The sequence below is a fragment of the Sceloporus occidentalis genome, unplaced genomic scaffold (assembly GCF_023333645.1).
Source record: "Sceloporus occidentalis isolate IW3139 unplaced genomic scaffold, rSceOcc1.0.p SCAF_57, whole genome shotgun sequence".
Lineage (NCBI taxonomy): Eukaryota > Metazoa > Chordata > Lepidosauria > Squamata > Phrynosomatidae > Sceloporus > Sceloporus occidentalis.
Window position 1 is genome coordinate 5881858 of NW_028317037.1, and position 21040 is coordinate 5902897.

The 21040-nt window shown below is 45.7% G+C and overlaps 1 protein-coding gene across 1 annotated transcript; it reads right to left on the minus strand.

Moving 5' to 3' along the window:
• Positions 1–3047: 3047 nt before the first annotated feature.
• Positions 3048–15798, minus strand: LOC149287779 (uncharacterized). The gene is made up of 3 exons (XM_089492597.1): positions 15703–15798; positions 6229–6349; positions 3048–4121 (listed from the first exon to the last, which is right to left on the minus strand). Exons 1-3 carry the CDS (start codon positions 15796–15798, stop codon positions 3475–3477), a joined length of 864 nt encoding a protein of 287 aa, XP_089348723.1. The 3' UTR covers positions 3048–3474.
• Between the last annotated feature and the right edge of the window lie 5242 nt (positions 15799–21040).

Below are 21040 nucleotides of genomic sequence, written 5' to 3' on the forward strand. Positions count from 1 at the left end.
CTAGCTCACTCTCTGATCTACAAAAGTTATAATGTTTGATGTCATTATCGAGGATGTTACTTCTCATTACATACGCCTGAAATCTCCCACGTTTGGGGGGGGGGGGGGCAGTGGGTATATTGGCCATTTTCCAAATGGATGCAGACATGCACTTAATGACTTGTGTGTGTCTGAGGGAGGGATAAGTCTTAGAGAGTCAGGAACGTAGTTTCTTTTTTCTCATACAGAAGGAAAATATGGAGGGAGAGGAGAGAGAGAAAGAGAGAAAGTGAAGTGGGAGTTTAATAGAGAGAAAAGCCATGAGAATAGAAAGAGAAAAATCAGTGAGGAAGAAAAATTGTGAGAGAAACAGATCCTGACACACAAAGAAGCAAAACAGCAAAGGGATGATGTGTGTGATGACATGTATGTGCCCATGAAACCACTATGTGTGTTGTGATCAGTGGTGTGACACTGAAAGTCAGGCCTTTGCTTAGATGTTCAAGTAACTGTTTGTATATGATGTGAAAAGGGCTGATGTGAAAGTGTAAAGGCAGGATTACTGCTGAACATAAAGAAAACAAAAATAGCGACCATGGAGAAGCTGCATAAATTCAACTTAGACTGTGAGGAAATCGAAAGTTAGAGTTCCTTGGATCAAGCACTGATCAGAATGGAGACTGGAGTCAAGAAATCAGAGGAAGACTAGGAATGGGGAGGGCAGCGATGAAAGAACTAGACGAGATCCTAAAGAGAAACAACTGAGCACTAAAACTAGAACCGTCCAAGTCATGGGATTCCTCATCACTTTATACACATGTGAGAACTGGACAGTTAAGAAAGCCAACAGGAAGGAAATCAACTCAATCGAGATGCAATGGTGAGGAAAAGTGCAAAGGATCCCATGGACAGCCAAAAAGCCAAACAAATGGGTTCTAAAGCAGATCAAGACAGAACTCTCTCTTGAAGCCAAGAGGACTAAATTGAGGCTGTCGTACTTTGGACACATCCCAAGAAGGCATGACTCATTAGGCAGGACAATGATGCTAGGAAAAATAGAAGGTAGAGGAAACCACATGCCCAGTGGGTAGAGTCAATAATCGGACCTGAATCTGCAGGACCTAAGCAGAGCAACGGAGGACAGGGGTCTTGGAGATGTCTCATCCACAGGGTCAGCATGAGTCGGGGGCCTCGGGACCAGTTCAAGGGCAGTTAGCAACGTGTATATGATGTGAAAATGACAGACTGGAGTCTGTAAACAGTACAATGTAATCTGATTTCCTTATTCAGCTTCTTCAGAATATTCCAACTGTGTCATATTTTGGAATTAAATGAAGTTTGCAGCAATATTATACTCTGGTTATTTGGCTTAAACGTCATACAACAAAGAAATACTACATTAGCCACACAGAGAAGAAAGTAAAGGGTATGTTGAATTGTCTAGACTAGAAGATTGTGGAGAACCTGGGGCACTGGTGGTGCAGTGGTTAAATGTCAGTGCTGCAGCCACGGTTGTGAGTTCGATCCCAGGCAAGGCTCCAAGGTCCACTCAGCCTTCCATCCTTTCGTAGGTCAGTCAAAGGAGTTACCAGCTTGTTGAGGGCAATTGGCTTACATGTTGTAAGCCATTTAGGGAGTGCTGAGTGCACTGATAAGCAGTACAGAAATGTACATGCTATATTGCTAATGCTATAACACAATAATTTGGGAATTGTTGCTTCTGTACTTATGTATTTAGAGTATTTATTCTTTTCTCTTCGGCCACAAAGGATCCCAGGGCAGCTTACAGATGGTTAATTACTCAATTCCCTGCCCCTCAGGCTTACAATCTAAAAAGACACGACACAAAAGAGAAGGGAATGGCAGTGGGGAAGGGGATCAAGTCAAGCAGGTACTGCTGGTTTTTCTCTCCCTTCAAGACCAGGGCAGTGGCATTTAGAATGAAGGGAGCACCTCTAAACCTAGTTCCCAGGTTACCAGGGGATTACCAGAGTTTTGAGGTCCCTCTGTTTCGCTCCTCTTGGCTTTGGCCTAGATTTTGGCTTTTCTCTCCCCCCCCCCCCCCCCGCCCGCCCGAACCCTCTCCCCTCAGGACTCCAGAGAAAACTTCTCCCCCCAAAAATGTTGCTTCCAATGCTATTGAACTCTGTCCTGTGTGATTCTCTCTATTTGGCACAAAACAATTCCCCAAATGACGCATCAGAAGGGAGAGTCTCTCCTCTGCCCCACTTTCCAGGAGGGAGGGGGCTGCTCAATACCCTTTTAACTTTTGGATCCTGATTCCCTCCGTGGCCATGCCTCTCTCCAAGGGTCTTCCCTGCCCTCGTTTCTCATAATAATCCCCCAAGTACCTGGGCCCTAAGCAATCCCCCAAGGAGGGAGCAGGAAAGGAAAGAGGGAGAGGAGGCCTGGCAGGACCCCTGACTTTCTTTGGGGGGAGAAGAGGGGCTTCCTTCCTTCTTATAATCCCCACACGTGCCCCCAAGAAGACCCTCCAGCCATTCCTCTGAATGAACGAAGGCTCTCCCCCTTCCCTCCCTCCTCAGAACAGACTGTGAGGGCATCAATGGCTTCAGGGGCTGTTAATGCACAGACGCCTCCGAAAGCCCCTCATCAGAAAGCACAGGGATTGCCAGGGCCTAGATGCTGCTTCTTATTCCGCTGGCAGCTTTTGCGAGAAAAAAAGGTATGCGCTAGGGGTTCAGCGGCCTCCCCTTCCTTCCCCCCATTCTTCCTTTGAGGAAACAGCAATGGAGCCCAAAGTAGAGAGCTGGACTCAGGAGGGAAAGTCAAGAAAGGAAGGCTCTGATTTGGAAATAAAGCTCTCTCTGTGTATCCTGTATATGTGTGCGTGTGCGTGTATGTTTGCTTCTGCTGTTCTTATGGCTGGGAATGGAGCTGAGGACTGAAGAGAGAAGAAAGGTTCAGTTTGGGCAAATTCAGAACTTCTGGGCATCAGAGAGTCCAGTGTGTTGAAACAGCAAAGAACTTTATTGAGAACACATAGAAATTCAGTGTTTAAGCCAGAACTGACCACTCCAATCCAAACAATACATTAAAACCCCAAAACGTAAAATATCACCCCCTTCCAAATATAGCCCCCAATTCCCATTCCTACAGTCTATGCCCCACAGGTAACAAGTCCCCTTTGCAATCCCACAAACTAGCCCTTTCTGTTAATACCTGTCCCCAACTTTCTTCAGCCAACATCCCACACATTGCAAAAGCTATCATTCCCTTAAGTATTCTATCCAGCTGCAACAAATCCCAGTCCCCCATCTAGCTAACCTATTTCACACCCAAAATCCCCAGCCAAATTTATAAACTAAAGCAATTATCTATACTAACAGCAATTACAATCTAAATTTAACAAAATACTACTTTAAAAGATAAACAGACATATGGACAGGCAAAATCACAAGGGCCTTTTCTTAGCACCACTGGATGGAAAATATATTTTTTGTATTTCTTATTGACAAAAATAGTATTAGTTCGCTATTGGGATTTGTGTGGCTTCTCTCCTGTGTGGACTCTCTGATGTTTCACTAGGTGTGACTTCTGAGAAAAATATTTCCCACAATCCTGGCAATTGTATGGCTTCTCTCCTGAGTGGACTCTTTCATGTGTCACTAGGTCTGACTTCTGATAAAAACATTTCCCACAATGCTGGCAATTGTATGGCTTCTCTCCTGTGTGGACTCTCTGATGTCTCACTAGGCGTGACTTCTGAGAAAAACATTTCCCACAATGCTGGCAATTGTATGGCTTCTCTCCTGTGTGGACTCTCTGATGTCTCACTAGGCGTGACTTCACAGAAAAACATTTCCCACAATGCTGGCATTTGTATAGCTTCTCTCCTGTGTGGATTCTCTGATGTTCCACTAAGTTTGGCTTCCAAGAAAAACACTTCCCACAATGTTGGCATTTGTATGGCTTCTCTCCTGTGTGGACTCTCTGATGTCTCACTAGGTATGACTTTGAAGAAAAACATTTCCCACAATGCTGGCATTTGTGTGGCTTCTCTCCTGTGTGGATGCTCTGGTGTGTCACTAGGTTTGACTGCCGAGAAAAACATTTCCCACAATGCTGGCATTTGTATGGCTTTTCTCCTGTGTGGACTCTATCATGACTCAAGTGTTCTTCTGTAAAGAAGAACAATGACAGATGAGACTAAAAATCAGAGTTAAGGGAAGAGAGTGTTACCCCATGATTTAGCCCACATTAACCCCTCCTTATTAGAGATTAAATTAAGAAAGATTCTGTGAGTAACCCAAGCACGATCCTGCTGCTTATGCCCCTAAATCCATGGAACGATTGTATATTTACTTACAGGCGTTAACAAAGAAGAGATTGGAGGGGGCCTACCTTAGGGGAATCACTGGAAGGAGATATTCAGAGAAAGGACTGTTGAAAAAATATTCAATTAAACATGTGCAAAAATACTTTGATTGACAGGCGGCATCATATCCTGTGAGACTGCCATGGAGTCCTGAGTCAGAGCACAAGACATGATGCAAGCTAACTGCAGATGCCACTTAATGCTGTTTGGCACCAGGAGATGACTCACAACAATACAGTATGCAGCTCACATGTGGATTCGTGTGGATTGGATTGGAGTTGTGTGTACAAGGGATGTTGAACATGATGGAAGTTGGAGAGCATAGCTTGCAAATATTTGTATTATTTTGCAACTCAAGATAGAGAACCTCCAAGGATTACGATAAAATCAACTGTTTGTGACTTTTTTATAAGTGTGAAAAGTGGTCAGTGCATTGCCAATATCTATATCTGGCTATTTACTTCATTACTCTGCTATGTTATTGCTGAGCTGCATCTGAGAGTGTCACCCTCAGATTGTAGTGTACACTGGCTTTTGAACGTAATCGAAATTCAGAGCCGAGAAGGACCTGAGAGCCAGTGCGATAATCCTTTTTGTCTGAGATATTTGCACCAAGCACCCATTGCATTCAATTTGGTTTCAGATCATTTCCCCTCCACAGGAAATATTCTAAAGTGACTTAAACCTTTTTGAACACTCAGTTGCATGGATTTGTAACTGGTTGACTGCTGAACCCAATGGGTGCTCAATAATGGCTCCTTTTAATCCTGGAGAGAAGTGACTTGTGGGGTGCCACAGGGTTTTCTCCTGGGCCCAGTGCTATTCAACATTTTTATCAATGACTTGGATGACAGAATTGAGGGTATACTTATCAAATTTGCAAATTAGGAGTAGTAGTTAATACCCCTGAGGACTGGATCAAGCTTCAGAATGACCTGAATAGACTAGAAAGCTGGGTCAAAGCTAAAAGAATGAATTTCAACACAGAGAAATGTAAGGTACGGTACTAAGGGCGGAAAAATGAAATGCACAGATATAGGATGGGTGACACCTGGCTGAACAAGACTACATGTGAAAGGGAGTCCAAGTAGACCACAAGTTGAACATGAGTCAACAGTGTGATGTGGCAGCTAAAAAGGCCAATGCAATTTTCGGCTGCATTAATAGAAGTATAGTGTCTAGAACAAGGGAAGTAATAGTGTCACTCTATTTTGCGTTGGTCAGAGCCCACCTGGAATATTGTGTCCAGGTCTGGGCACCACAATTCAAAAAGGACAGAACAATGGAAGCAAGGCACAGGAAAAGAGGTTCAACCTAAACATTAGTAGGAACTTCCTGACAGTAAGAGCTATTCAACAATGAAATATTCTCCCTCAGAGCATGGTGGAATCTCATTATGGTTATTATTATTCTTCTTATTAATTTCTAAATCACTCCTTCCTTGAAGGGTTTTAAAGGTCTTTGAAGGTCTATAAACAAAGGCTGGGTGGTATCTGGTGGAGATACTTTCAATGTGTATTCCTGCATAGCAAGGGGTTGAACCAGATGGTCCTTGTGGTCTATTCCAGCTCTATGATTCAATGGCCTGTTACAGACAGGCCAAAATAAAGCTGCTTCGAGTCACTTTGGAGGTATGGTATTTCAATGATGCATGAGTCCTAAGGGTCCAAAAGCCACACCAAAGCTGCACTCCAGTCCTTAGGACTGGAGCGTGGCTTTGGTGCGGCTTTTGGACTCTTAGGACACATGCATCATTGAAATACCATACCTCCAAAGTGACTCGAAGCAGCTTTATTTTGGCCTGTCTGTAACCGGCCAATGATTCTAAAGTTGAATCATAGTGCCATGATAATGTAGTATGAAAGGGACCTCAGTCTTCATAGGAAAGGCAATGAAGTCAGCTTCCTTACCCACAGAGGCCACATTCTCGTAATTCTCCATCATCACATAATTGTACATAAGTCGCTGCTTCTTCGTCAACAGATTCCATTCATCCTCGGTGAAATATACTGCCACATCCGCAAAGGTCACCTGCAACAGAAAATAGCCCTCATCCACAGAGTGACTAAGCAAAGGGGGAGGAAAGTACATGGTGCATCCAAATATTATTTGATCACTTTAGAATTCAGTCCAGGAAATAAACTTCAAATTCTGTCAGCAAGAAAAAAGCTACTGCCTTTGAGATCCAGTTTGTCTCGAATCTTTTCAATATAATACACAATATAATTTAGGCCATGGCTGGGATATTGAAGATGGATTAGGATACTGACTATCCCAACACATACAGTACATTTAGCCACCAAAGAATTATGGTGCATTTAGACATTTCTTGCCACATTTCAGAGTCAAACATCATTTTTAATAACAGTTCTGGGGAGCACTCTGGGCTTAAGGGTCACTGGGCCCACCCCCAATTTATATCCAGTGACATTCTCCCATAGCCCCCAACATTTCACAGATTGGAAAAGCAAGATACATGTGGATAAGCAACCCAGAAGGCAGTAAAGATGGCCAAAGTTGTTTATGAGGAAGATCATACAAGCTAGGAAGGGCAAAGGAGTTTCCTTTTGCTTCAGCCTCCTGCAAAGGGCCATATCCTGTCTCCTTCTTTCCTCTTCTCTCCCCACTTTTGAGTTGATGGGCTGCAAACTCAATTGCACTCAGGAACTGAAGTGAACTGATAGGGGAAAAGTGGGAGGAGGAGAAGGCAACCGGGACATTTTTAAAATCCCCTGAAAAAGAAGTTTGACAGAGGATTAACCAGGACTGTCTCTGTCAAACTTGGACAGTATTTTATTTACTTCCTTTCATAAATTGGCCCAGCAGTGGCACAGATAAAGCTATTAGGATAGTGACTCACCAAAGAGTTGTTGTACCTCGGCATCCCCGTTCTGTTGGAGCCCAACTCCCTCCGCTTGGCCTCTGTGTCGGCCATCAGGTGGGCAGGGGTCCTGGTGGCCCTGCACTTGGTCACTTCCAGCAAGAGAGGCCCCAAAGCCGTGTCCAAGGAGGCCGAGATGAAGTTCCTGAGGAAAGGGACCAGGGTTAGGATTGGATTGGCAAGAAACCCTGCAGCACTCAAAGATACAGAGAACAGCATCCTGCTGGTGAGATACACAGGTGACATATGCCTCCTTTGGGCCGATGCAGAGCTGGGTATCCCCTTCCTCCCTCTACTTCAAACAAAGCCCCCTGGAGCTAGCATAGATTCAATCCAGCTCCCCTACACAACAGATACTCCATGCCTTCTTAGAGTGGTGGGGGATTAGGGGATGGGGAATTGGAGAGGGCCCTGGTTATGTCCCCCTAGCTAGATGTGAAATGAGTGTATCATTTGTTGACGCCTCCTGAACTCCCCAGTGGCCCTCAGAGGAAGATGTCTTCATTTTGCTTCTCACTACATAAACACAGCTGGATGCTTCCTTTAAACCTCACACCCAACACTCTCACTAAGCATGGAATGGCGATGTGGGATTGCTTGCACAATTCTTTGGTAGGACCTGTGTCAGTGAATGGCCAGTTTTAGCCTGATTCCACCTGGAGCAACAGTGGAGAATAGAGGGTTCTGCTGGGTCAGGCTGTCTGGCCTGGTGGTTCCTCATTCCTCATGGCTGGAGCTTTCCTGGGTCAGAGGCCATCTCCTCAGCCGTAGAGCAGGGTTGCTCTGAGTGCGAAGGAGGAGGAGGTCCAAGGGCTGAGGGAGGGAAGGCAATGGGCAAAAGGTCAGTGCCAATGGCCATAGAGGGCAGAAGATGACAATGCCTAGGAAACTCATCTGAGTCCCAGCCCTAGGAATAAGTGGCAGGAGTTAGTCCAGGGGGCTGAGGGGGTCTCCTTTCCCAAAGGGGGAGGCAAGGACCGGTTATTATTATATATTATTATTTCTATAATGCAGATAAAGCCTAAATTGGTTATAAAAGGATAGAAGCACCCAAGTCAAATTTTTATCCTTTTAAAAATGGTTTTGCTTTTTTAAAATATAAGCAGTTTGTTTTTCAGTCTAATCCTTATTCTTCTTGTTGTTCATTGTTTGTATGTTTGTTTGTTTCGTTCTTGGTAATATGAGTTATTCTGGTCTGCCTCCTTCCTTCTTGCTTGAAAATCTATTAATAAGGAAACTGGGGAGACTTTTAAAACCTCCCAAAGGAGCCACTTTTAGCCTTTTTTGGTGACTAGCTTAAAAGCCAAAGCCCAATGTTTGTGAAGAAGAAGTTGTTTCTCGGCCTCAGAGGGAGCCATCAGGCAGACCCAGCAACATCGGGGACTGCCTGAAGGAAGAGGCCCCTCCCTCCTCAACTGTCATCTTGGCCTCAGAGGGAGCCATCAGGCAGACCCAGCAACATCTTGGACTGCCTGAAGGACGAGACTTCTCCCTCCTTTAACTGTATTTTGTATTGTATTACGATTTTACTGTACACCGCTATGATCATCGCGGAATAGCGGTCTATAAATAAAACATATTATTATTATTATTATTAATAAGGCTTGTATTAAAACTATCCTCCCCATTTCTGATCCCTTTTGAAACCCATGTTCCCCAGAAGGAGTAGAGCTGTGTAATAAGAAAACCCTCTCAGAAAAGAGACACAAAAGACACACAAAGAGACACACTTCCTTCCTTTTGGCCCAAGGAGCCTGGCCTCCTTCTGACTCTGGAGCCTCAGGAGAGAAAGAGGAGCCTCTGTTCAACTGAGGCCTCAGAGAAGGTTCCGGAACATTATTACCCACAGTCACAAGCAGCACAAAATGGCCGCCAGAACACAAAATGGCCACTGGAACACAAAATGGCCGCCAAAACACAAAATGGCCATCAGAACACAAAATGGCCGCCAGAACACAAAATGGCTGCCAGAACACAAAATGGCCACTGGAACACAAAATGGCTGCCAGAACACAAAATTGGCAGCTGAAACACAAAATCGCTTCCTCTGCCTGAGTGCTCAGCAGTTGACATTTGAGGCCTTCAGGGGAGAGAGAGAGACAGAGGGAAAGAGTGGAGGGAGGTCCTGGAGGGAGGGGGCCTTGGGAGATATAGGGCCTTCCTGAGATATTTGGTGTTTGCTTCCTAACAAATGGGTTTCTGGCCTCATAAAGGATTTGGGGCAAACTGGATCTGAAAGGCAGTAGTAGCCTTGTCTCTTGCCAATGGGATTTAAAGTGTATTTCCTGGACTGGATCTCCCAGTATCCACAGGGCCAGAAAGAAGAGGGGTCCAGCCCTGCAGTAAGGCCCCTTCAATCCCTCTGAAACAAGGACTACAACTCCCACATCTTTCTTTCTTTCTTTCTTTCTCCTTAGCTGCCTTGTGTTAGTGGTGTTACTTCTCTTGTTGTTGTTGTGTGCCTCCAAGTTGTTTCTGACTTATGGCGACCCTAAGGGAAACCCTTTGCAGGCTTTTCTTGGCAAGATTTGTCCTGAAGTTGTTTTTCAAGTGCCTCCTTCTGAGGCTGAGAGAGTGTGAGTTGCCTAAGGTCACTCAGTGGGTTTCCGTGGCCAAGAGGGCATTCGAACCCTGGTCTCCAGGGTCATAGTCCAGTGCTCCAGCCACTAAACTACGCTGGCTCTTTCTTGAGGCTTTGTTGTTTTTTGTGCAGTGGCTCCAAGTCATTGTTGACTTCTGGGGAGCCTCTCCTGGGGTTTTCTTCGCAAGAGTTGTTCAGAGGAGGTTTGTCATTGCCTTCCCTGAGGCTTGGAGAGTGTGACTTCTTGCCCAAGGGACCCAACTGGTTTCATGGTGGAGTGGGGCACTGGCCTCCAGAGTTGTAACCCAACACTCAAACCACTGCACCACACTGCCTCCCATTCCCATGTACAACCTGAGAAACAATTGCAGACTTTCTTCTGTTCTTCATTTGTGTCTTCAAGTAGTTTTCAACTTATGGCGACCCTAAGGCAACCTTATCACAGGGTTTCCTTGGAAGGTTTCTTCAGAGAGGGATTGCCATTGCCATCCTCTGAGGCTGAGAGAGAGTGACTTGCCAAGGGTCACCTAAGTCCAGAAGACACTGCAGCAATTATCCAATCTGAGACCACTTTAACTGCCCTGGCTCAGTGCTAGGGAATTCTGGGAAATGTAGTTTTGTGAGACATTGAGCCTTCTCTGCCAGAGAGCTCTGGTGCCATAATAAACTCCAGTTCCCAGGATTCCCTAGCACTGGACCAGGGCAATTAAAGCGCTCTCAAACTGGACTATTGCTGCAGTGTATTTTGGACCTTTCTTTGCCACAAATTGTCCATAGCCTGCAATGCATCTCCTAATTCTGTTGGCAGTCCCTCCCTCCCAACACTTTCTCATTTCCCCCCAAAACCAGCACAAAGCTGGCAGATGGAAAGAGGTTTAAAGCAGCATTTAAATCTGCCATATTTGTTTTTAAAAGACTAAATGTCCCAAATGCTATTATCAGTTTTGTAGCTATTATTACGGAAAGACGCAGAGTGCAAACTCCTCAAGTACCTTTATTTTCTGGAGTGAGATGGGCTTTTCCAACTGACTCTCTGTGATGATCTCCGGTGGTCCAAGAAGCCAAACTGCGGCCCTGTAATAATAATAATAATAATAATAATAATAATAATAATTTTATACCCCTCTCTTCAGCCAAAAGGCTATCAGAGTGGCTTACAAAGTGCTCATTAGACATTTAGACATTATGGCTCTTAGCCCAGCAAACCCTTAACTTCCTTAAATCATGCTGCCATCATCCAGTGAATTATAAAAGGGTTTCCCTTAACCTACACTGGGACCAGTTAAGGAACCTTATTTCTCCTTCTTTACTGATCTTCCCAAGCATCAACCAATCCAAGACACGTGTAAAAGGAGCGTTGAGTAGTAGATACTCTAAGGAGGTATGTATTATGAATAACAAAATGTATAACTGAAATATAAGTCACACAAGATATTAAGAATCTTGCATGTACAATATTTGTAAGTATATAATATTCAATTCATACAAGCTATTATAATAATAAATAAACCTAAACATCCAATTCTGAGACTAACTTCCAAGATCCACTCTTTAACTCTCTCTCTCGATCTCCAATCGACACAATTCCCCCAACTGTCTCTTGGTCTCTCAGGCCTTATATCTCCTTCTCACGGAAGCTTCCAGAAGAACCTTCATCTTGCTCTCTGATTGGTCAAGAGAGCCTTCTGTAACAGTGATGTCACTCTGCATTTGCATAAACCTCCCTTTTCTGCCTGAAGAAGACCTCCATTGACTGGAGCCCAGTCATTACACTTTCCCAAGGCAAGCCTTGCACCTATTTCCCAATGTTGTTCTTGGGGTCTGCCTTCCAGTTGTTTCCAGGTCTTATGGAGACCTTATGGGAGTCTCTGAAGGGGTTTTCTTGGCAGGTTCCTTCAGAGTGGGTTTCCCATGGCCATCCTCTGAGGCTGAGAGAGTGAGACTTGCCCAAGGCTTCAGTTCTTTTGGAAGCCTTTTTGCTTTATCTTCTAGAAGGCAGCTGAGGAGTTGCTTCTTGCATTGAAGAATGAGAGGAACCTTCTTGCATCCAAAAGGCTAACATTCTCTGGAGTTATGTCTGATAATATGTATATATAGGATTGCATTACATGCTCATTTATTAAAAGGTTTATAGTGCACCCCATATCATAGGATCTCATAGATATGTCCCTTAATAGCAGTTAACCAAATTAAATAGTATATAAAACAAAAACATGAAACAAGCTAGACAAGAGGCCTCCACGCTGCGCCTGGCCCTTTCGCGTTGGCGGCAGCAATGGAGCTGTGGCTGCAAGGAGGCCAAGCCTCAGACTCCTCTCTGCTGCCGCCTCTGCCTCTGAGTGAGGGCCGGGTGACCGGGCTGGGGGCTTCTTGGTCTCCAACACACGAACCTGGCCCTTTTGTGCCAGCGGTGGCGGCGAGGAGGCTGAGGAGGCCTCTTATGTTGCTGCTCCGCCACCTTGGCCTCCTCGTTGCCAAGGCCAGGGGAAAGGCCAGGTGTTGCTGCTGGAGGCCAAGAGGCCTTTCCCCCGGAAGTGTGCTGGCAGTGGAGAGGAGGCCGAGGAGCAGTGACAGAGGCCTCCTCGGCCTCCTCTCCACCGCCGCCATGGCGCAAGGGCCATGTGGGGCTATTGGAGGCCAAGAGGCCTCTGGGTGACCACCCGGCCCTTCCGCGGTGGCGGCAGCGGGGGCATGCAGGCTGAGGTGGAGAGGAGGCCTCTGGCGCTGCTCCTCCGCCTCCTCTTCGCTGCCACTGCCACAATTACTGCTACCTCCGCTGGCCTCCAACACTCCCACGTGGTCTTTCCTCCGACCGTGGCAGCGAGGAGGGAAAAAGTTGGGGAGGGGAGGAGAGGAGATGGACTTTTGTTCCCAATGTCCGTGCGCATGGACTTGAGCATACACGGATTTTGGAATACGTGGGGGGGTCCAGAAGGGATCCCCCATGTATACCAGGGGCCCACTGTATTCGCAAGCAAAGGAGGGCCAAGAGAGCCCTGGAGAGCCTTGCCTTGGAGTGGCTCTGGATCTCTGGTGCCGCAAAAAACTACCAATCCCAGGATTCCACAGGAAGGAGCCAGGAGAGTTAAAGCAGTTTCGAACTGGAATATTTCTGCAGTGCAGATACAGCCTGAGCTGGATGTAAAAGGGCAGAAGCACCCAAGTCTGGTTTTTCCCCTCTTAATAATGGTTTTACTTTAAAAAAATAAGCACTTTGTTTTTCTGTCTAATCCTTATTTTTGTTGTTGTTTGTTTGTTTCTATATTTGATTGTTTCATTCTTGGTAATATGAGATGGTCTGGTTTGTCAACTTCCTCCATGCGTAAAAATCTCTTAATTAGAAAACTGGGGAGACTTTTAAAACCTCCCAAAGGAGCTCCTTTTGGCCTTTTTGGGGGGACTAGCCTCCTCTTAGAAGCCAAAGCCCAGTGTTTGTGAAGAATGATAATAAGGCTTGTATTAAAACTATCTTCCTATTTCTGATCCCTTTTAAAACCCATGTTCCCCAGAAGGAGCAGAGCTGTGTAATAAGAAAACCCTCTCAGAAAAGAGACACACTTCCTTCCTTTTGGCCCAAGGAGCCTGGCTTCCTTCTCGCTCTGGAGCCTCAGGAGAGAAAGAGGAGCCTATGTTCAACTGAGGCCTCAGAGAAGGTTCCGGAACATTATTCCCCACAGTCACAAGAAGCACAAGATGGCTGCCAGAACACAAAATGGTCAGGGACTGGGATTCCAGCCAATCAGGGCCAGGGATGGTGGGAGGGACTGGGACTCCAGCCAATGGCAGCCCTCAGAGTGTCCTCAGGAGGCAATCATGTGTAAAATACATATCATAAAAACATCACAAAGTATAAACATTTCAATTACAGTAATCGCAGGGCAGTTATACTGTTATGACCGGAAGTAAACATATATACAATTATAATTACATATACTGTATTTTCCGGTGTATAAGACGATCCCCAACTTTTCCAGTTAAAATATAGAGTTTGGGATATACTCGCCGTATAAGACTGAGAGGGACATAAATATGGCTGAACTTATGCTTTCTGCTTCTGTACATGGCTTTGCAAAAGAATCAGTGGTTACAGTAGACTCATAGACTGAGCTACAGAGTAAAGTGTACATGGGCTATGATGGCACCCTACCTTTTGCTCCTGTGTGTGTCCACCGTACACACTCACATCACACGCACACACTCACCCTCCCTTCGCCAGAGCTTTGAGAATACAATGCTCTCCCTTTGCTGTGGCCTTGAAGGGAACAGGATCATCCTAGCAAGTATCTCTTTGCATTCCAAACTCATAGCAAATGTAATAGCAAATGTAGAGCCAATAAGAAATTGCGTGACCATTGCATGGACAGTGAACGCAACCAATTATTTGTTGTTTAGACAATAGCCAATTAACTGCCTTTTGTATAATCATGTGTGTACTAAATAGCCAATTAGGCTAATGCTATGTAAACAATGAACTGTGTTTTACTATAAAAACTTTTGGAAATGGCTATTGGGTGCGGCAGCAATTTTATCACCATCTGCTGGTGTGCTGTCGCCTTGGCCAAATAAAGTGCGTATTGCCTATGGAGATTTCGGGTTCTCGTGTCTCACTCAAGGACACTCCTTTCAAATGACCATATTGGGAATGTTTCCCTAACAGAACTATGACTCTGGAGTTCAGATTTGGAATCCCAGCTCTGCCATGGAAGCCCATTGGGGGACTTTGAGCAAGTCACACTCTCTCAGCCTCAGGGAAAGGCAATGGGAAAACTATTCAGAAGACATTTGCCAAGGAATCCCTGTGATAGGTCTGCCTTAGGGTCGCCATAAATTCAAAACGACTTGGAGACACGCAATAATAATAACAACAAAAACAATGTCTATTATATAAAATGGCAAAAACAAGAGTTGCTCTTGGAATTTATATTGTGTTTCTATGTTTTCAAGCTTTGGATGGTTCAATCCATGGGTAAAGAAATCTGTAGATAGAGAGGTCCATCATCGTCCTCATCATCATCATCATGAAAAAATAGAGGGTCTTCTTTATCAGATTTTTATCAGGAGGGCGACAAAAATGGTGAAGGGTCTGGAAACCATGCCCTATGAGGAACGCCTTAGAGAGCTGGGGATGTTTAGCCTGGGGAAGAGAAAGTTAAGAGGTGATATGATAGACCTGTTTAAATACTTGAAAGGATGTCATATTGAGGAGGGAGCAAGCTTGTTTTCTGCTGCTCCAGAGACTAGGACCCAGAGCAATGGATACAAGCTACAGGAAAAGAGATTCCAGCTCAACATTAGGAGGAATGGCCTGACAGTAAGGGCTGTTCGACAGTGGAACCAACTCCCTCAGAGATTTCGGTGAGTCTTCCTCCTTGGAGGTCTTTAAGCAGAGGCTGGATGGCCATCTGTCGGGGATTCTTTGATTGAAAGTTCCTGCATGGCAGAATGGGGTTGGACTGGATGGCCCTTGCGGTCTCTTCCAATTCTGCGATTCTATGATCAAAAGTGTTAAAAATCAAACAGGAGAAAGGCACCACTGTTTTGTGCATTTTGGATGTTATTGTTTACAGTGTGGCCAAAACACGTTCTCCTGGATATACTTTCTAGATTTCAGGACACTATATATTTTTTAACTTTGGTGCTAAAAGGAAAAAAAACACATAGGACCAACAACAATAACACAGATACAATGAAGAGACTTTACAAATACAAATATTTACAAGCAACAGAACTTGTGAAACATACTAAGGCGGGGTACAGGCCGCCAGAAAGAGGCGCGTCCCCGGCGCCACTCTTTCCTCTGCAGAAACGCCGCAACAACCAAATTGAGCAGCGCTGTTGCAGAGCAAAAAAGGAGCGCACGGAAGCGGCTCCTTTTTGTGGTGCACTTCTGCCACCCCAAAGAGCCCGCGATGGCACGGGTACGTTGCAGTTGCACTGCCCCGTTTGGAGGTGGCACATCTGCAACATCACCGTTATGCGCCGCATCTGGTGGGTGCGCTGCAGCTGCGGCACCCTCATCACTTGCGAGGGTTGCCATCTGTGTGGGCACTCCGCCTACCATGCAACCCTCACACGTGACGAAGGTGCCTCAAAGGCTTCTAAAGGCTTCTAAAAACAGATCAAAGTGGCTAACAGTAAAAGCACTGGTAAAACACAATAACAACTTGTCATTGTTGTGTCCCAAACCCTCCCAATTCCTCCCATCCACAATAAAATATAATTAGTTCTTAAACAATTATTAAAACAATTATTAAAAATAGGGCAGAAGCAGTTAGAGCAGTTGCTGAACAATTCAATTAATAAGAGATTGCTGGAATGCTAATCTGGAAAGAGATATGTCTTGATGAGCTTTTTAAAGCCTTAAAGACTGGTGATATATCGGATCTCTTCTGGAGGCTGTTCCATAACTTGGGAGAAGGTCCTTTGTGTAACTGCAGAGAGCCTTGTTATTGCTGGCTGCAGTAAGTTTTTACTAGAGGACCTCAAAGTGTGGGGCAGATTGTATGGGAGAAGGCGATCCCGTAAGTAAGCTGGACCCAAGGCATGGAGGGCTTTTAACCAAGACCTTGTACTGTCCCCAGAAATTAATGAGCAGCCATTATAGGTGTGATATGGACACCTCTAGATATTCCAGTGACCACTCTGGCTGCCATATTTTGGATTAGTTGGAGTTTCCATACTAAGTGCAAGGATAGCCCTATGTAGAGCTCATTGCGGAAGTCAAGGCATGAGGTTACCAGCGCATGCATCATAGTTTTCATGTCCTCACGTTCCAGGAAGAGACGCAGTTGGCGTATCAACCAAAGCTGATAACAGGCACTCCTTGCTGTCGCATCTATCTGAGCTGACATCTGGAGCGACAGATTCAGGAGCACCCCCAAACACAGTCCTTTAGGGGAAGTGCAACTGCTTCCAGGACCAGTTGGCAAACCTCCATACCTGGATTAGGACCTCCAACAATCAGCACCTCCGTTTAATCTGGATTCAGTTTCAGTCTGTTTTTCCTCATCCAGCCCATTACTGCCCCAAGACATTCATTCAGAGGGGAGATGCCTTCCTTAGTTGATGCTGAGATATATCTTGGTGTCATGAGGATACTGATAGCATCCCACCCCATTCCTCTGGATGATCTCTCGCAGCGGTTTCATGTAGATGTTAAACAGCATTAAAAGAAAGCATCCTTAAAGTTGTGCATAGATGGTACCTCACACCATGACAACTTGCAGGCCTTACTAAGAGCCCCACCTCGTGCTTTCAGAGAGGATGTAATAATAGAGGTACCTTCCTGTACATTTGGTATGACTGTCCAAGTGTATTTACATTTTGGCATTCAGTTGTTAACTTAGTTTCAGAAATCAGTGATCAAAAGATTGTCCCTTCTCCTGAACTTTTATTGCTTTCAGTGTTTCTTCATGAAAACAAGACATTACACAATGAAGATATTGTTGCATTTTTGTTGGCATTGGCCAGGATTGAAATTGCCAGGGCTTGGAAAACTGGAAAGGTCAATAGGACTGATTTGCGGTCAGGATTTTGGGATTTTTGGTTTATGGAAAATCTCACTGATCAATCTAGAAGGTTGCGGGGGGAATCTTCCTCTGCCTTTTGAAGAACGATGGTCCCCATTTATATCTGATCTCAACAACACTGGAGCAGAAGTGGGTCTTCCTTCGTAATAGGATTCCCTTTCGAGGACTGAACTGGTGCAAAGAAGGTATCTCTGTCTTCTGAGTCCATCCCTGTTTTTATGTAATGTTGCCCTTTTACATCCCACGTGACCTTGAATTTTTGAAGTTGGTTTTTAAGGTTTAAGAAAAAACAGCATTAGTGACAGGACGACGCCCCGAGGAACACCAGATTTAAGCTCCCTTTTAGAGGAGCAACTGTCTCCAAGCATCTCCATCTGGAATCTGCTTGAGAGATAGGACCAGAACCACCACAACACATTGCCCTGATCCCCAATTCCCTCAGGCTTTCCATAAGGATGCCATGGTCGACTGTATCGAAGGCCCCTGAGAGATCCAAAAGCATCAACAGGGTCACACTTCACGTGTCGATGCTCAAGCAAAGGTCATCTACTAAGGCGACCATAGCAGTCTCACCTCCATATCCTGTCCTGAGGCCAGTTTGAAATGGGTCCAGATAATCTGTTTCATCCAAGACCTCTTGGAGATGAAGAGCAACTGCCCTCTCAATTACCTTGTTTAGAAATGGAAGATGGGAGACCGGTCTGTAATTGTTCATCTCCAAGGGATCTAGGGAGGGCTTTTCCATAAAGGGCCGTAACACCGCTTCTTTTAAGCAAGATGGAAAATAGCCCTCCCTAAGAGATGCATCTATGATATATCTCAGGTGAGTCCTAAGTGCATCTCCTCCTTGGAGGACCAGCCATGAAGGGCAAGGATCCAGAGGGAAAGTTGTCTTCTTCTCATTTCCTTAGTACTCACAGATTCAAATTGATCCAGTATGATCTCATTCACAGAGTCACTGAACACCTGACCTATGGCCTCTGCAATAATGCTGGCATCCAAGTCAGGTCTTATCATTTAAAGCAGGGGTCCTCAAACTCCGGCCCTCCAGATGTTTTGGATTTCAGCTCCCAGAATCTCAGATCATTGGCCAAGCTGTCAGGGAGGGCATTATGAGGTAGGAAGGAAATTTGCATGTGGATGGTGATTGGCTGAGGGAGAAACAGGAAGGAGGAGCCTTTGTAGGGCTTTGAAAGTCTATTCAGATTGACTGTAGACTACTGAGGTAGGAAGTAAATTTGCATATGGATGGTGATTGGCTGAGGCTTCTGGGAGATGAAGTCCAAAACACCTGGAGGGCTGGAGTTTAAGGACCCCTGATTTAAAGCATCACAGTGAGCTGTGATAGCTCTTACAATGGATCCTGGGGGGTGGGTACATCAGTCTGGTCCACAATACCCCCACCCTGCTTCAATAGTCCCATTATGCTTCTCTTCCCTTGGCCCTTTCACTCCTTCCTTCCTTCCTTTCTTCCTTCCTTCTCTTCCTTCCTTTCACCTCCAGCCAGCCAGGCAGAGAGCTGAGCCAAGCCAAAAGCAACCCTTTCTCTCCCCCAATTCCTCCAGGGGCCAAGGAAGGCAGCAGAGGCAAGACAGCAGTGAGAGGGGAATGGCCAGGACTGTAGATACCCCCGAGGCCAGAGGACGCCAGCCAGGAGACAGCCTTCTCCCTTAACATCCCTGGCTCCCAGTGGCAGGGACGCAGTGGTGAATGGTGGGTGAGGCTGTGGGTGGCACTTTAAAGGGTCTCTTCGGTCTGCCCTGGGAACAACCCTCACCCGTCCGAGGACAGACGGTGCCAACTGGCTGGTACCTTTTTCCTTGTGTACTTTCATTTCATATGTTCTTGGACAGATCTGTGGTGGGACACTTGGAGGGAGATGGCCATGGGCAAGAAGAATATCATTCACATGGCAAATTGGGGGGGGGGGGAGATATTGACTGTGGAGAGGCTATACAAGATGTGCATGGTGCGCTAACAGGGTGAAATGTCATTACAGTGGAAGGAGAGATTGATGTTTGATATCTCTCTCCCCTTCCATTCGCCCTGCTATCCCAAAAGAGCTGGAGAGCATACCAAACCAACCACAGAACCTTTCCCTGCTCTTGTGTAATGCCTGGTCAGTCAAAAATACAAGGCAGATAGTCCAGGATCTCCTGCTGGACGAAGAGGCTGACCTGCCTTGTTTCACAGAGACCTGGCTGGGTGATGATAGCTCTGCCACCTGGGATCAGGCCTTACCAGCTGGGTTCTCCGTCAGTGAGCAGGTAAGGGGACGTCGCTTTGGTCCATTAAGACAATCTTGCTTTGGCCAGGATACCTATCCATAATATGTACCACATCGAATGTATTTGCCTCAGCTTAAAGACTAGGGAAAGTCAGGGGATTCTCTAGGTTAAATGGCCACCCCGTTGCCTAACAGACTCCCTAGCAGAGCTGACACAACTGGTCTCTGAGCTGCTGCTGGAGTCGCCTAGGCTTTTAGTCCTGGGCGACCCCAACATCCGGTTTAATGAACATATCTGGTGCAGATCTGGAGTCCGTGGTTACTATGACAAACACGGGCCTTTCCCAGTCTCTGAGCCCAAGCACTGTGCAGGTCATACTGTCAATGTGGTCTACTGTACGGAACAGGCAGATCCGTGGGTGGAGGTAGTCAATATCTCCACATTGTCCTGGACCATGGATCATTTCCTGGTCAAGGTCGGGCTGAAGGCCACTATTCCCCCCGTCGGGGGTGGAGGACCTATTAAAATGATCCACCCTCGAAGGTTGATGGAACCCACTAGGTTCCCAGAGGCCTTAGAGGGTCTGATAGCTGGTAATGCTGGTGATTCTACTGAATGTCTGGTCAATACTTGGAACAACGGTCCTACCAGAGCTCTAGACACTATCACTCCCAAGCGCCCTTTCTAACCCACAATCGCAATTCGTGGTATACTCAATATCTCAAAATAATGAAGGGAGCTGGATAACGGCTAGAGTGCTGCTGGCAGAAATATTGACTCACATCTGATAAGGGTTTTTCTTAAATCCTATGGAGTGGCAATAGATGCAGCTAAGAAGTCCTTCTACTTTGCATCTATTGAGTCTGCAAAGTCTCATTCTGCAGAGCTTTTCAGGGTGATAAGGGACTTGAGTCAAATGTCCCCACCCTGAACTCTTTATTAAAAAAGCCTGCTATGATGCTTTTAATAACTACTTTGCAGACAAAATCTCTCAGATAAGAGCCGATTTGGATGCCGGCCTTACGACAGAGGCGACAGGAGAGGTATCCGGAGCCTCCGCCTATACTGTTCTTCTGGATCAGTTTGAGTCAGTTAGTACAGAAGATGTGGACAAGTTCCTTTGGAGTATGAAAAAGACGACTTGCTCTCTCGATCCTTGCCCATCTTGGCTGGCCATCCAGGGGGGAGATACCATCAAGATGCTGCTAAAAATATAACTAACGCATCTTTCAGGGAAGGCTGTCTTCCATCTTGCCTCAAAGAGGCGGTGGTTAAAACACTTCTAAAAAAGCTTTCCTTTGAGCCCTGGACAGAAACAATTACAGGCCAGTTTGGCTCTTACCATTCTTAGGCAAGGTAATCGAGAAGGCAGTCGCCATTCAACTCCAAGCAGTCTTGGAAGAAACAGATTTTCTAGATCCATTTCAAACCGGCAGGTTACGGAGTTGAGACCACTATGGTCGCCTTAGTCGATGATCTCCGTCTGAGTATCGATAGCTCTTT